This window comes from Oncorhynchus masou, unplaced genomic scaffold (genome assembly GCF_036934945.1).
Source record: "Oncorhynchus masou masou isolate Uvic2021 unplaced genomic scaffold, UVic_Omas_1.1 unplaced_scaffold_1959, whole genome shotgun sequence".
Taxonomy (NCBI): domain Eukaryota; kingdom Metazoa; phylum Chordata; class Actinopteri; order Salmoniformes; family Salmonidae; genus Oncorhynchus; species Oncorhynchus masou.
The window spans coordinates 33662-51025 of record NW_027008453.1 but is presented as its reverse complement, the minus strand read 5'-3'; the positions used below and the strand labels follow the sequence as shown (position 1 = coordinate 51025).

The window sequence follows — 17364 nt, the reverse complement described above, 5'->3', positions numbered from 1 at the left end:
TAAAGCAATAGTAGTGGACCAGTGTCAACATGACTGAGAAGACACATGACCTGGTAGTAGACCAGTGTCAGCATGACTGAGAAGACACATGACCTGGTAGTAGACCAGTGTCAACAAGACTGAGAAGACACATGACGTGGTATGAAAGACAAAACAAAACAAGATGGGAAATATTATCGACATTACTTTGCACTTTTCACTGGCTGTCCATCAGTTTGTCTGTGACGACCGGTCTCTATAGCCAGCCTGTCCTCTCTGGGCAGCCAGGTTTGTCTGTGACGACCGGTCTCTACAGCCAGCCTGTCCTCTCTGGGCAGCCAGCTTTGTCTGTGACGACCGGTCTCTATAGCCAGCCTGTCCTCTCTGGGCAGCCAGGTTTGTCTGTGACGACCGGTCTCTATAGCCAGCCTGTCCTCTCTGGGCAGCCAGGTTTGTCTGTGACGACCGGTCTCTATCGCCAGCCTGTCCTCTCTGGGCAGCCAGGTTTGTCTGTGACGACCGGTCTCTATAGCCAGCCTGTCCTCTCTGGGCAGCCAGGTTTGTCTGTGACGACCGGTCTCTATAGCCAGTCTGTCCTCTCTGGGCAGCCAGGTTTGTCTGTGACGACCGGTCTCTATAGCCAGCCTGTCCTCTCTGGGCAGCCAGGTTTGTCTGTGACGACCGGTCTCTATCGCCAGCCTGTCCTCTCTGGGCAGCCAGGTTTGTCTGTGACGACCGGTCTCTATAGCCAGCCTGTCCTCTCTGGGCAGCCAGGTTTGTCTGTGATGACCGGTCTCTATAGCCAGACTGTCCTCTCTGGGCAGCCAGGTTTGTCTGTGACGACCGGTCTCTATAGCCAGACTGTCCTCTCTGGGCAGCCAGGTTTGTCTGTGACGACCGGTCTCTATAGCCAGACTGTGCTCACTGAGTCTGTACCTAGTCAATGTTTTCCTCAGTTTTCTATCAGTCACATTGGTCAGATAGTCTGCCACCATGTACTGTCTGATTAGAGACAAATAGCATTGAAGTTTACTTAGATTTTTTGTGGTGTCTTTCTAAAAGATGATTTATTTTTGTTCTGGGCTCTTTGTTATTTTGCTGTAGAGGGTTGTGTTTTCTCCACGTATCCCCATTTTGCCAGTTCCTCCTGATGAGGTTTGTTTAATTTATTCCAATTCTCCCAGAAGTGGTTTGATTCTATGGATTCCTGAATTCTATCCAGGTGATTTTCTGCTCTGTTTTTTGTTCTTAAGTGTGTATTGCTTCAATGTTTCTCCATATTGAAGGTGTATATTTATGTTGTCTGGTTCTCTGTGTCTTTGATTTAGATATATTTCTCAATTACTTCTGTCGTGTCTTTGGCTATGCCGGATTTAAGTTAAAAGATATGCTATTCTATAAAATCCTTTCTCTGTAATTAATATTACCTGATTGAGCTAATCATGTAAATGTAATTAATTAGAAAGTCGGTGCACCACAAAATACTATTTATTGAGCTGTTATCTTCCAAATAAACTCTTAAAGACCTGGTCATATTTTACATCAATAGCAGTCAATATTAATTGTCACCTTAATTCAGTCTCATCTTAAAGTTGTAAATTCTTGGTTATCTTCACGAACCCTGGCTAACAAGTTGAATCAGCAATACAAAATTGGGTTTAATTATTTATTTACTAAATACCGAACTAATCACACAGAATTACATCTACACAGAATGAATCATACCTTGATTACAAATTATGTCATAAAGGAAAACGTCCCTAGCGGACAGAACTGATATGACAGCTGGTTACACAAAGGAAAAGGACTGGGTTTGAGTGAAAGAGCGGGAAGACTGAGGAACACAGGGAGAAGCTGTGCTATCGTAAATACAGTATCTGATGCATTCTAAATTACCGCCCATTTGGAAAAGGAAAATGCAATTAATATTTACTCAGAGCTGCGCTTCAATAGGTTGGTGGTAGACGGATGGCCGTGTTGCCCAACAGAGTCCTTTGTCCTTTGAAGAGATTTATCTGGTGGTGAATGGGATACGTTGTAGTGTCGTCATTGTATGGTAGACGGGATACTCTGTCTGTCCTAGTGAATAAGAGTTCAAAGTTCATACCATTCACAACCAAAGCTCATGCTGAGGTTGGCTTCGTTCTGTAGTTGACATGTTAGTCCTTTTCAACGTATGGACCGTCGTCCTCGGAACAGGAGGTTACATTTTTGTCAAGTCTTTATATAGGAAGGGAGAGGAGGGCGTGTTTCATAGGTTATAACCAATGTCTCTTCACGTGGGCGGGCCACTGAGTCGGGCCTAATTCACTTATGAAAACCCAAATCTCACATTTTAGAAGCTGAAATCACATTTCATCCCATCACAAATAATTTCATATTCAAACATTTTAAATTGCACAACAATTCCATGTGAATCTGATAACTATAATGTGTAGACTTTCCACTGTAGAGTTTGTCATCCTATCATTGATGAGAATGTCTCAGATGACAACCGAACTGACATCATATTCATTAAGTACAAACGCATATGTTCAACTGGTTGGATTACCAAAATATGGTTCATTTCCTCCCACCTTCTGATGTTCCCAGAATCTCTGTTAGCCAAGGGATTTACAATAGTAACATCAGTAGGGTAGAGAGAGGAAAAAGGGGGGAGAGGTAGTTATGACTGTCATAAACCTACCCCCAGGCCAGCGTCATGACACTTCCTTAGATTTCTCCATCATCATCAAACCATGTTTCATTCTCTATGCTTTTAGGTTTGATCTTGTGTTTCTTATGCTCCTATATATAACTCCCTCCTCCTCCTCCCTGTGCATCTCTTCCTGCAGCCTACAGAGATGGAGGTAGAGTCTCGGGTCCACCTGTATGGCCACAGCTCTGAGGTGACCAGCCTCCATGTGTGTAAACCATACAGCATCCTTATCTCTGTGTCCAGGGACGGAACATGCATCCTCTGGGACCTCAACAGGTAGGTGTACGTGGTGACAATGACCCTTCTTTATTCATGAAAGACAGGCGAAAAAATGACCTGTTGTTTGTCTTGTTAGGTTGTGTTATGTCCAGAGCCTGACGGGTCACAAGAGCCCGGTGACCGCAGTGTCAGCCAGTGAGACCACAGGGGACATCGCTACAGTCTGTGACTCAGGTGAGGAACTGTATGCTGTAAATAGAGTAGTCTAGTGGGAGGACCTGTCTGTTACTGTATATAGTCTAGTGGGAGGACCTGTCTGTTACTGTATATAGTCTAGTGGGAGGACCTGTCAGTTACTGTATATAGTCTAGTGGGAGGACCTGTCTGTTACTGTATATAGTCTAGTGGGAGGACCTGTCTGTTAGTGTATATAGTCTAGTGGGAGGACCTGTCTGTTACTGTATATAGTCTAGTGGGAGGACCTGTCTGTTACTGTATATAGTCTAGTGGGAGGACCTGTCTGTTAGTGTATATAGTCTAGTGGGAGGACCTGTCTGTTACTGTATATAGTCTAGTGGGAGGACCTGTCTGTTAGTGTATATAGTCTAGTGGGAGGACCTGTCTGTTACTGTATATAGTCTAGTGGGAGGACCTGTCTGTTACTGTATATAGTCTAGTGGGAGGACCTGTCTGTTACTGTATATAGTCTAGTGGGAGGACCTGTCTGTTAGTGTATATAGTCTAGTGGGAGGACCTGTCTGTTACTGTATATAGTCTAGTGGGAGGACCTGTCTGTTACTGTATATAGTCTAGTGGGAGGACCTGTCTGTTACTGTATATAGTCTAGTGGGAGGACCTGTCTGTTAGTGTATATAGTCTAGTGGGAGGACCTGTCTGTTACTGTATATAGTCTAGTGGGAGGACCTGTCTGTTACTGTATATAGTCTAGTGGGAGGACCTGTCTGTTACTGTATATAGTCTAGTGGGAGGACCTGTCTGTTAGTGTATATAGTCTAGTGGGAGGACCTGTCTGTTACTGTATATAGTCTAGTGGGAGGACCTGTCTGTTAGTGTATATAGTCTAGTGGGAGGACCTGTCTGTTACTGTATATAGTCTAGTGGGAGGACCTGTCTGTTAGTGTATATAGTCTAGTGGGAGGACCTGTCTGTTACTGTATATAGTCTAGTGGGAGGACCTGTCTGTTACTGTATATAGTCTAGTGGGAGGACCTGTCTGTTAGTGTATATAGTCTAGTGGGAGGACCTGTCTGTTAGTGTATATAGTCTAGTGGGAGGACCTGTCTGTTACTGTATATAGTCTAGTGGGAGGACCTGTCTGTTAGTGTATATAGTCTAGTGGGAGGACCTGTGTTACTGTATATAGTCTAGTGGGAGGACCTGTCTGTTAGTGTATATAGTCTAGTGGGAGGACCTGTCTGTTAGTGTATATAGTCTAGTGGGAGGACCTGTCTGTTAGTGTATATAGTCTAGTGGGAGGACCTGTGTTACTGTATATAGTCTAGTGGGAGGACCTGTCTGTTACTGTATATAGTCTAGTGGGAGGACCTGTCTGTTACTGTATATAGTCTAGTGGGAGGACCTGTCTGTTACTGTATATAGTCTAGTGGGAGGACCTGTCTGTTAGTGTATATAGTCTAGTGGGAGGACCTGTCTGTTACTGTATATAGTCTAGTGGGAGGACCTGTCTGTTACTGTATATAGTCTAGTGGGAGGACCTGTCTGTTACTGTATATAGTCTAGTGGGAGGACCTGTCTGTTACTGTATATAGTCTAGTGGGAGGACCTGTCAGTTACTGTATATAGTCTAGTGGGAGGACCTGTCTGTTACTGTATATAGTCTAGTGGGAGGACCTGTCTGTTACTGTATATAGTCTAGTGGGAGGACCTGTCTGTTACTGTATATAGTCTAGTGGGAGGACCTGTCTGTTAGTGTATATAGTCTAGTGGGAGGACCTGTCTGTTACTGTATATAGTCTAGTGGGAGGACCTGTCTGTTACTGTATATAGTCTAGTGGGAGGACCTGTCTGTTACTGTATATAGTCTAGTGGGAGGACCTGTCTGTTAGTGTATATAGTCTAGTGGGAGGACCTGTCTGTTACTGTATATAGTCTAGTGGGAGGACCTGTCTGTTAGTGTATATAGTCTAGTGGGAGGACCTGTCTGTTACTGTATATAGTCTAGTGGGAGGACCTGTCTGTTAGTGTATATAGTCTAGTGGGAGGACCTGTCTGTTAGTGTATATAGTCTAGTGGGAGGACCTGTCTGTTACTGTATATAGTCTAGTGGGAGGACCTGTCTGTTACTGTATATAGTCTAGTGGGAGGACCTGTCTGTTAGTGTATATAGTCTAGTGGGAGGACCTGTCTGTTAGTGTATATAGTCTAGTGGGAGGACCTGTCTGTTACTGTATATAGTCTAGTGGGAGGACCTGTCTGTTACTGTATATAGTCTAGTGGGAGGACCTGTCTGTTACTGTATATAGTCTAGTGGGAGGACCTGTCTGTTACTGTATATAGTCTAGTGGGAGGACCTGTCAGTTACTGTATATAGTCTAGTGGGAGGACCTGTCTGTTACTGTATATAGTCTAGTGGGAGGACCTGTCTGTTACTGTATATAGTCTAGTGGGAGGACCTGTCTGTTACTGTATATAGTCTAGTGGGAGGACCTGTCTGTTAGTGTATATAGTCTAGTGGGAGTCTAGTGGGACCTGTCTGTTACTGTATATAGTCTAGTGGGAGGACCTGTCTGTTACTGTATATAGTCTAGTGGGAGGACCTGTCTGTTACTGTATATAGTCTAGTGGGAGGACCTGTCTGTTAGTGTATATAGTCTAGTGGGAGGACCTGTCTGTTACTGTATATAGTCTAGTGGGAGGACCTGTCTGTTAGTGTATATAGTCTAGTGGGAGGACCTGTCTGTTACTGTATATAGTCTAGTGGGAGGACCTGTCTGTTAGTGTATATAGTCTAGTGGGAGGACCTGTCTGTTAGTGTATATAGTCTAGTGGGAGGACCTGTCTGTTACTGTATATAGTCTAGTGGGAGGACCTGTCTGTTAGTGTATATAGTCTAGTGGGAGGACCTGTCTGTTACTGTATATAGTCTAGTGGGAGGACCTGTCTGTTACTGTATATAGTCTAGTGGGAGGACCTGTCTGTTAGTGTCTATGGGAGGACCTGTCTGTTAGTCTAGTGGGAGGACCTGTCTGTTACTGTATATAGTCTAGTGGGAGGACCTGTCTGTTACTGTATATAGTCTAGTGGGAGGACCTGTCTGTTACTGTATATAGTCTAGTGGGAGGACCTGTCTGTTACTGTATATAGTCTAGTGGGAGGACCTGTCTGTTACTGTATATAGTCTAGTGGGAGGACCTGTCTGTTACTGTATATAGTCTAGTGGGAGGACCTGTCTGTTACTGTATATAGTCTAGTGGGAGGACCTGTCTGTTAGTGTATATAGTCTAGTGGGAGGACCTGTCTGTTACTGTATATAGTCTAGTGGGAGGACCTGTCTGTTACTGTATATAGTCTAGTGGGAGGACCTGTCTGTTACTGTATATAGTCTAGTGGGAGGACCTGTCTGTTACTGTATATAGTCTAGTGGGAGGACCTGTCTGTTACTGTATATAGTCTAGTGGGAGGACCTGTCTGTTACTGTATATAGTCTAGTGGGAGGACCTGTCTGTTACTGTATATAGTCTAGTGGGAGGACCTGTCTGTTACTGTATATAGTCTAGTGGGAGGACCTGTCTGTTACTGTATATAGTCTAGTGGGAGGACCTGTCTGTTACTGTATATAGTCTAGTGGGAGGACCTGTCTGTTACTGTATATAGTCTAGTGGGAGGACCTGTCTGTTAGTGTATATAGTCTAGTGGGAGGACCTGTCTGTTAGTGTATATAGTCTAGTGGGAGGACCTGTCTGTTACTGTATATAGTCTAGTGGGAGGACCTGTCTGTTACTGTGTATATAGTCTAGTGGGAGGACCTGTCTGTTACTGTATATAGTCTAGTGGGAGGACCTGTCTGTTACTGTATATAGTCTAGTGGGAGGACCTGTCTGTTAGTGTATATAGTCTAGTGGGAGGACCTGTCTGTTAGTGTATATAGTCTAGTGGGAGGACCTGTCTGTTAGTGTATATAGTCTAGTGGGAGGACCTGTCTGTTACTGTATATAGTCTAGTGGGAGGACCTGTCTGTTAGTGTATATAGTCTAGTGGGAGGACCTGTCTGTTACTGTATATAGTCTAGTGGGAGGACCTGTCTGTTACTGTATATAGTCTAGTGGGAGGACCTGTCTGTTACTGTATATAGTCTAGTGGGAGGACCTGTCTGTTAGTGTATATAGTCTAGTGGGAGGACCTGTCTGTTACTGTATATAGTCTAGTGGGAGGACCTGTCTGTTAGTGTATATAGTCTAGTGGGAGGACCTGTCTGTTACTGTATATAGTCTAGTGGGAGGACCTGTCTGTTAGTGTATATAGTCTAGTGGGAGGACCTGTCTGTTAGTGTATATAGTCTAGTGGGAGGACCTGTCTGTTACTGTATATAGTCTAGTGGGAGGACCTGTCTGTTACTGTATATAGTCTAGTGGGAGGACCTGTCTGTCTGTCTGTCTTTCTGTCTGTCTGACTCATCCTCTAACCTATGATGTCATTGTGTTCATCCAGTGGGCGGGGGCAGTGACCTACGGTTGTGGACTGTGAACGGCGATCTGATTGGCCACGTCCACTGTCGTGAGATCATCTGCTCTGTGGCGTTCTCCAATCAGCCGGAGGGAGTGTCTGTCAACGTCATTACAGGTGGACTGGAGAACGGAGTGGTCAGGTGAGCAGCTTCCCGGTCTGTCTCTCTGTGTACGTGGCTGTTTTTAATGTGAGTGAAGGTCTGTCTCTCTGTGTGTACGTGGCTGTTTTTAATGTGAGTGAAGGTCTGTCTCTCTGTGTGTACGTGGCTGTTTTTAATGTGAGTGAAGGTCTGTCTCTCTGTGTACGTGGCTGTTTTTAATGTGAGTGAAGGTCTGTCTCTGTGTGTACGTGGCTGTTTTTAATGTGAGTGAAGGTCTGTCTCTCTGTGTGTACGTGGCTGTTTTTAATGTGAGTGAAGGTCTGTCTCTCTGTGTGTACGTGGCTGTTTTTAATGTGAGTGAAGGTCTGTCTCTCTGTGTGTACGTGGCTGTTTTTAATGTGAGTGAAGGTCTGTCTCTCTCTGTGTGTACGTGGCTGTTTTTAATGTGAGTGAAGGTCTGTCTCTGTGTGTACGTGGCTGTTTTTAATGTGAGTGAAGGTCTGTCTCTGTGTGTACGTGGCTGTTTTTAATGTGAGTGAAGGTCTGTCTCTCTCTGTGTGTACGTGGCTGTTTTTAATGTGAGTGAAGGTCTGTCTCTGTGTGTACGTGGCTGTTTTTAATGTGAGTGAAGGTCTGTCTCTGTGTGTACGTGGCTGTTTTTAATGTGAGTGAAGGTCTGTCTCTCTCTGTGTGTACGTGGCTGTTTTTAATGTGAGTGAAGGTCTGTCTCTCTGTGTACGTGGCTGTTTTTAATGTGAGTGAAGGTCTGTCTCTGTGTATACGTGGCTGTTTTTAATGTGAGTGAAGGTCTGTCTCTCTGTGTGTACGTGGCTGTTTTTAATGTGAGTGAAGGTCTGTCTCTCTGTGTGTACGTGGCTGTTTTTAATGTGAGTGAAGGTCTGTCTCTCTGTGTGTACGTGGCTGTTTTTAATGTGAGTGAAGGTCTGTCTCTCTCTGTGTGTACGTGGCTGTTTTTAATGTGAGTGAAGGTCTGTCTCTCTGTGTACGTGGCTGTTTTTAATGTGAGTGAAGGTCTGTCTCTCTGTGTGTACGTGGCTGTTTTTAATGTGAGTGAAGGTCTGTCTCTCTGTGTGTACGTGGCTGTTTTTAATGTGAGTGAAGGTCTGTCTCTCTGTGTGTACGTGGCTGTTTTTAATGTGAGTGAAGGTCTGTCTCTCTGTGTACGTGGCTGTTTTTAATGTGAGTGAAGGTCTGTCTCTCTGTGTGTACGTGGCTGTTTTTAATGTGAGTGAAGGTCTGTCTCTCTGTGTACGTGGCTGTTTTTAATGTGAGTGAAGGTCTGTCTCTCTGTGTGTACGTGGCTGTTTTTAATGTGAGTGAAGGTCTGTCTCTCTGTGTACGTGGCTGTTTTTAATGTGAGTGAAGGTCTGTCTCTCTGTGTACGTGGCTGTTTTTAATGTGAGTGAAGATCTGTCTCTGTGTGTACGTGGCTGTTTTTAATGTGAGTGAAGGTCTGTCTCTGTGTGTACGTGGCTGTTTTTAATGTGAGTGAAGGTCTGTCTCTCTGTGTACGTGGCTGTTTTTAATGTGAGTGAAGGTCTGTCTCTCTGTGTACGTGGCTGTTTTTAATGTGAGTGAAGGTCTGTCTCTGTGTGTACGTGGCTGTTTTTAATGTGAGTGAAGGTCTGTCTCTCTGTGTGTACGTGGCTGTTTTTAATGTGAGTGAAGGTCTGTCTCTCTGTGTACGTGGCTGTTTTTAATGTGAGTGAAGGTCTGTCTCTCTGTGTACGTGGCTGTTTTTAATGTGAGTGAAGGTCTGTCTCTCTGTGTGTACGTGGCTGTTTTTAATGTGAGTGAAGGTCTGTCTCTCTGTGTACGTGGCTGTTTTTAATGTGAGTGAAGGTCTGTCTCTCTCTGTGTACGTGGCTGTTTTTAATGTGAGTGAAGGTCTGTCTCTCTGTGTACGTGGCTGTTTTTAATGTGAGTGAAGGTCTGTCTCTCTGTGTGTACGTGGCTGTTTTTAATGTGAGTGAAGGTCTGTCTCTGTGTGTACGTGGCTGTTTTTAATGTGTTTGGTTTGTAGCAGCATAGAAATATAAAACCAATTGTCCAGCTTTACCCAGGTTTCCATCCAAACATTTAATGTGAGTGAAGTACATGTTGGAGAATGTCACAACAGGTCCGATGCAAACCTCAAATCTGTCCATAAACTTTTCAAATGTCGACAAATCAAAATACAATCTTTTTTTGTGACGGTAAAAGTAATTGTGGCTGAATCGCCTTTCTGCACAAATATTGATGTGATGAACTGAGTTACATGATGATGTTGGTGTTGGTACTCCTTTTGATAAATGTGGACTTGGCTGCCGTTTCACAGATAAAAGTCATCTGTCTCTTTTTCCATAATAATCTCTTTGTGTTCAGAGCCTTCAGACAGTATTCACACACCTCGACTTGTCCACATTTTGTTGTTACAAAATGTAAATTATCTTACGTTTTTACAAATAATTGCAAGTTAAAAACTGAAATGTCTTGAGTCAATAAGTATTTAACTTCATTGTTTTGTAAAGCCTAAATGAGTTCAGGAGTCAAAATGTGCTTAACAAGTCACATAATAAGTGTCATGGACTCTGTGTGCAACACTAGTGTTTAAAATGATCTCTGAATGACTACTTCATCTCTTTAACCCACACGTACAAGTATCTGTAAGGTCCCTCAGTCGAGCAAAGACCTAGAGGTTTTCCAGTACTTCGCAAAGAAGGGCACCTTGGCACCTACATTGGTAGATGGGCAAAAACAGCAGACATTGAATATCCCTTTGAGCATGGTGAAGTTATTCATTACACTTTAGATGGTGTATAAATGCATCCAGTCACTACCAAGATACAGGCGTCCTTCTTAACTCAGTTGCCGGAGAGGAAGGAAACCGCTCAGGGATTTTAACCATGAGGCCAATGGTGACTTTAAAACAGTTAAGGAGTTTCTTGTCTGAGGATGGATCAACAAGTTACTCCACAATACTAACCTAAAGGACAGAGTGAAAAGAAGGAAGCCTGTACAGAATACAAATATTCCAAAACACGCATCCTGTTTGCAGTAAGGCATTTAATTAAAACTGCAAATTCGGAATTTGAAGTATTATGTTTGAGGTAAATCCAATACAACACATTACTGAGTACCACTCTCCATATTTTCAAGCATAGTGGTGGCTGCATCATGTTATGGGTATGCTTGTAATCGTTAAGGACCGGAGAGTTTTTCAAGATTAAAAGAAACTGAATAGAACTAAGCACAGGCAAAATCCTAGAATACCTGGTTCAATCTGCTTTCTACCAGACACTGAGATTAATTCACGGTTCAGCAGGACAAGAACCTAAAGCACAAGGCCAAATATACAGTGGCCGAGTTAGTTTTGACTTAAATCTACTTGAAAATCTATGACAGTACCTGAAAATGTCTCTCGCAATGATCAACAACCAATTTGACAGAGCTTGAAGAATGTTGAATAGAATAATGGGTAAATGTTGCACAATCAAGGTGTGGAATTAGACTTACCCAGAAAGACTGGAGGCTCTTTGAGCCTTACCCAGAAAGACTGGAGGCTCTTTGAGCCTTACCCAGAAAGAATCACAGCTCTTTGAGCCTTACCCAGAAAGACTCACAGCTCTTTGAGCCTTACCCAGAAAGACTCACAGCTCTTTGAGCCTTACCCAGAAAGACTCACAGCTCTTTGAGCCTTACCCAGAAAGACTCACATCTCTTTGAGCCTTACCTAGAAAGACTCACAGCTCTTTGAGCCTTACCTAGAAAGACTCACAGCTCTTAGAGCCTTAACCAGAAAGACTCACAGCTCTTTGAGCCTTGCCTAGAAAGACTCACAGCTCTTAGAGCCTTACCCAGAAAGACTCACAGCTCTTTGAGCCTTACCTAGAAAGACTCACAGCTGTAATCGCTGCCAAATATACTTCTTCAAAGTTTTGACTTGGGGGGATTGAATACTCATGTAAATTAGATATTTTTGTATTTAATTTTCAAAACATTTACCAAAATGTCTAAAAACATGTTTTCATTTTGTCATTATGGGGTATTGTGATGTCATTATGGGGTATTGTGTGTAGATGGGTGAGAAAAAATATATATTTAATCCATTTTGAATTCAGACTAACACAACAAAATGTGGAATACGTTGAGGGGTGTGAATACTTCCTGAAGGAACTGTAGTCTACCTACCCACACTGTCTCTGTTGGCTAGAGAGAACGTACCAATACTTCCTGAAGGAACTGTAGTCTACCTACCCACACTGTCTCTGTTGACTAGAGAGAAGGTACCAATACTTCCTGAAGGAACTGTAGTCTACCTACCCACACTGTCTCTGTTGACTAGAGAGAAGGTACCAATACTTCCTGAAGGAACTGTAGTCTACCTACCCACACTGTCTCTGTTGGCTAGAGAGAAGGTACCAATACTTCCTGAAGGAACTGTAGTCTACCCACACTGTCTCTGTTGGCTAGAGAGAAGGTACCAATACTTCCTGAAGGAACTGTAGTCTACCTACCCACACTGTCTCTGTTGGCTAGAGAGAAGGTACCAATACTTCCTGAAGGAACTGTAGTCTACCCACACTGTCTCTGTTGACTAGAGAGAAGGTACCAATACTTCCTGAAGGAACTGTAGTCTACCTACCCACACTGTCTCTGTTGACTAGAGAGAAGGTACCAATACTTCCTGAAGGAACTGTAGTCTACCTACACTGTCTGTTGACTAGAGAGAAGGTACCAATACTTCCTGAAGGAACTGTAGTCTACCTACCCACACTGTCTCTGTTGACTAGAGAGAAGGTACCAATACTTCCTGAAGGAACTGTAGTCTACCTACCCACACTGTCTCTGTTGACTAGAGAGAAGGTACCAATACTTCCTGAAGGAACTGTAGTCTACCTACCCACACTGTCTCTGTTGACTAGAGAGAAGGTACCAATTCTTCCTGAAGGAACTGTAGTCTACCTACCCACACTGTCTCTGTTGACTAGAGAGAAGGTACCAATACTTCCTGAAGGAACTGTAGTCTACCTACCCACACTGTCTCTGTTGACTAGAGAGAAGGTACCAATACTTCCTGAAGGAACTGTAGTCTACCTACCCACACTGTCTCTGTTGACTAGAGAGAAGGTACCAATACTTCCTGAAGGAACTGTAGTCTACCCACACTGTCTCTGTTGACTAGAGAGAAGGTACCAATACTTCCTGAAGGAACTGTAGTCTACCCACACTGTCTCTGTTGACTAGAGAGAAGGTACCAATACTTCCTGAAGGAACTGTAGTCTACCTACCCACACTGTCTCTGTTGACTAGAGAGAAGGTACCAATACTTCCTGAAGGAACTGTAGTCTACCTACCCACACTGTCTCTGTTGACTAGAGAGAAGGTACCAATACTTCCTGAAGGAACTGTAGTCTACCTACCCACACTGTCTCTGTTGACTAGAGAGAAGGTACCAATACTTCCTGAAGGAACTGTAGTCTACCCACACTGTCTCTGTTGACTAGAGAGAAGGTACCAATACTTCCTGAAGGAACTGTAGTCTACCTACCCACACTGTCTCTGTTGACTAGAGAGAAGGTACCAATACTTCCTGAAGGAACTGTAGTCTACCTACCCACACTGTCTCTGTTGGCTAGAGAGAAGGTACCAATACTTCCTGAAGGAACTGTAGTCTACCCACACTGTCTCTGTTGACTAGAGAGAAGGTACCAATACTTCCTGAAGGAACTGTAGTCTACCTACCCACACTGTCTCTGTTGACTAGAGACAAGGTACCAATACTTCCTGAAGGAACTGTAGTCTACCTACCCACACTGTCTCTGTTGACTAGAGAGAAGGTACCAATACTTCCTGAAGGAACTGTAGTCTACCCACACTGTCTCTGTTGGCTAGAGAGAAGGTACCAATACTTCCTGAAGGAACTGTAGTCTACCCACACTGTCTCTGTTGACTAGAGAGAAGGTACCAATACTTCCTGAAGGAACTGTAGTCTACCTACCCACACTGTCTCTGTTGACTAGAGACAAGGTACCAATACTTCCTGAAGGAACTGTAGTCTACCTACCCACACTGTCTCTGTTGACTAGAGAGAAGGTACCAATACTTCCTGAAGGAACTGTAGTCTACCTACCCACACTGTCTCTGTTGACTAGAGAGAAGGTACCAATACTTCCTGAAGGAACTGTAGTCTACCCACACTGTCTCTGTTGACTAGAGAGAAGGTACCAATACTTCCTGAAGGAACTGTAGTCTACCTACCCACACTGTCTCTGTTGACTACAGAGAAGGTACCAATACTTCCTGAAGGAACTGTAGTCTACCTACCCACACTGTCTCTGTTGACTAGAGAGAAGGTACCAATACTTCCTGAAGGAACTGTAGTCTACGTACCCACACTGTCTCTGTTGACTAGAGAGAAGGTACCAATACTTCCTGAAGGAACTGTAGTCTACCTACCCACACTGTCTCTGTTGACTAGAGAGAAGGTACCAATACTTCCTGAAGGAACTGTAGTCTACCTACCCACACTGTCTCTGTTGACTAGAGAGAAGGTACCAATACTTCCTGAAGGAACTGTAGTCTACCTACCCACACTGTCTCTGTTGACTACAGAGAAGGTACCAATACTTCCTGAAGGAACTGTAGTCTACCCACACTGTCTCTGTTGACTAGAGAGAAGGTACCAATACTTCCTGAAGGAACTGTAGTCTACCCACACTGTCTCTGTTGACTAGAGAGAAGGTACCAATACTTCCTCAAGGAACTGTAGTCTACCTACCCACACTGTCTCTGTTGACTAGAGAGAAGGTACCAATACTTCCTGAAGGAACTGTAGTCTACCCACACTGTCTCTGTTGACTAGAGAGAAGGTACCAATACTTCCTGAAGGAACTGTAGTCTACCTACCCACACTGTCTCTGTTGGCTAGAGAGAAGGTACCAATACTTCCTGAAGGAACTGTAGTCTACCCACACTGTCTCTGTTGACTAGAGAGAAGGTACCAATACTTCCTGAAGGAACTGTAGTCTACCTACCCACACTGTCTCTGTTGACTAGAGAGAAGGTACCAATACTTCCTGAAGGAACTGTAGTCTACCTACCCACACTGTCTCTGTTGACTAGAGAGAAGGTACCAATACTTCCTGAAGGAACTGTAGTCTACCTACCCACACTGTCTCTGTTGACTAGAGAGAAGGTACCAATACTTCCTGAAGGAACTGTAGTCTACCTACCCACACTGTCTCTGTTGACTAGAGAGAAGGTACCAATACTTCCTGAAGGAACTGTAGTCTACCTACCCACACTGTCTCTGTTGACTAGAGAGAAGGTACCAATACTTCCTGAAGGAACTGTAGTCTACCTACCCACACTGTCTCTGTTGACTAGAGAGAAGGTACCAATACTTCCTGAAGGAACTGTAGTCTACCTACCCACACTGTCTCTGTTGACTAGAGAGAAGGTACCAATACTTCCTGAAGGAACTGTAGTCTACCTACCCACACTGTCTCTGTTGGCTAGAGAGAACGAACCAAGACCAGTGTGTGAACATTCATTATAAACGGAAAACATTTGAGATGGAATCCCATTTTAACTTGTATTTTTTATTCGGTACATTGGAATGCAAATTATTTACTTAAAAAATCATACAATGTGATTTTCTGGATTTTTGTTTTAGATTTCGTCTCTCACAGTTGAAGTGTACCTATTTAAAAAAATTACAGACTACATACTTTGTAAGTAGGAAAACCTGCAAAATCGGCAGTGTATCAAATACTTGTTCTCCCCTCTGTATATGTTTCTGTTCACTACGTCATCACAGCCATGTATCTGCAACAAATCAATTTGATGAAAAAACATCTCTTCTGGGAAAATGCTCATATTGTTTATATGCAAATGTTTTAGTATGCTCATGGAAAAACTGTCGCCGATTGGATGGAAACCTGGGTCTGACATAAAGATGTTCTGAATATGAATGGGTTCCTTAGTAAATGTTACATAACAAAGGGCTTCCTTCTTTTTCATCATTCAGGCTGTGGAGCACTTGGGACTTGAAGCCAGTGAGAGAGATCACCTTCCCCAAGTCGAACAAGCCTATCATCAGCCTGACGTATTCATGTGACGGTCACCACCTCTACACAGCTAACAGCGAGGGGACGGTCATGGCCTGGTGTAGGAGAGACCAGCAGAGGATGAAACTGCCCATGTTCTACAGTTTCCTCTCGAGCTACGCTGCCAGCTGACAGACTAGGGCCTTGAACGACTACACTACCCACAATCCTCCTGAGAGACATGATTACAATACCCATAGTCCTTTTCTGACGCATGGCCCCAGACTACCGTGAGAGACCGCATGAGGGACATAACTACAATACCCACAGTCCTCTACTCTTATGGCAGCCCCCCAGACATCCTGGCATGTTGAGTCAGAACTACAAAACCCATAGTTATCTTCTGACACATTGCTCCAGACTACCCTGGGACAGAACTACAATAACCACAGTTCTCCAGGCGGACAGAACAGCCTGAACCTCTCCATGAGCAGTCAGTCCCCTTCTCTGCCCGGAGGCAGACATGTCAACATGCTGCAGACGACCAATCAAAGCCCTCAGCTCAGACCCGAAGACCCACCTCCTGTAATCTACAGCCATTTCCGTGCGAGCAGACGAGCAGCTGTTAACATGAAGCTAAGATATGATATTAAAGAGATCTAGATATACATTTTTTTGCTTTTGGAATGTTTTGGTTTTGTTGTCATGGTAATAATGTTCCTTCCTTCTGAAATGTGTTGCTGATGACTTGATTGGTTGTTTGGACTGTCCTGGTGAGCTGCTGCTGCTACATAACATCTGACCAATCCCAAGTCAGACCAGAGGGCTGAAGGCCCCGCCTCTGCTAGTGTCTGACCAATCCAAAGCCAGAGCAGAGGGTTGAAGACCCGCCCCGTCTCTCCTCGACGGCCAACGCATGTGTCTCTCTGCATGAATGCCGGCTCTTATTCCTGAGAGACCAGGACAAGCTGCAGTTCCTGGGTCACACTGCATATCTGTCACCTCCCTGGAGATGACCCTGCATGGTGCTGTGGGGACTGAGAAGGAGCCTTCCTGTCCACTCTGAACTCTAGACTACGTAAACCAGCTAGGGGGATCTGGGGTGACGTTGCCTGTAATGTCCTGGTCTGTGCCCTAAAGGCCTCTTCTTGCATGCTGGAATTAAGGAGACTGCGATGGGTGTGTGTGTGGGTGTGTGTGTGATGGCTTGAAAGCACTAACTACATTGTGTTCCTGCATTGTATCGATCCTGTTTCCTGCCTTGTATCAATCCTGTTTCTTGTGTCATTTTGTTTTCACTCTTTGTTTTTGCATTGGCTTCCTTAAAGTGTTGTTGTTGTTTCTTATTATCAATGAAAGCTGAGAATGATTTGCTGTTGAGTTTTGTCCTCGTGTTTACTGGTCTGAAACGGCTCCCTCTCCAATGCACTACAGCCATCAACTGATTCTTACAGCCATCAACTGATTCTTACAGCCATCAACTGATTCTTACAGCCATCAACTGATTCTTACAGCCATCAACTGATTCTTACAGCCATCAACTGATTGTTACAGCCATCAACTGATTGTTACAGCCATCAACTGATTGTTACAGGGAGAAAGACAGCAGT

At 44.1% G+C, this 17364-nt stretch overlaps 1 protein-coding gene across 1 annotated transcript in view; it reads left to right on the top strand.

Moving 5' to 3' along the window:
• Positions 1-17134, top strand: part of LOC135532640 (lysosomal-trafficking regulator-like) — a 62952-nt gene extending 45818 nt beyond the window's left edge. Inside the window, exons 10-13 of the mRNA XM_064960105.1 lie at positions 2814-2953; positions 3033-3130; positions 7586-7742; positions 15736-17134. Coding sequence (XP_064816177.1) covers positions 2814-2953; positions 3033-3130; positions 7586-7742; positions 15736-15946 — 606 coding nt within the window. The 3' untranslated portion in view covers positions 15947-17134. The remainder of the gene's footprint in view (positions 1-2813; positions 2954-3032; positions 3131-7585; positions 7743-15735) is intronic.
• Positions 17135-17364: the final 230 nt, after the last annotated feature.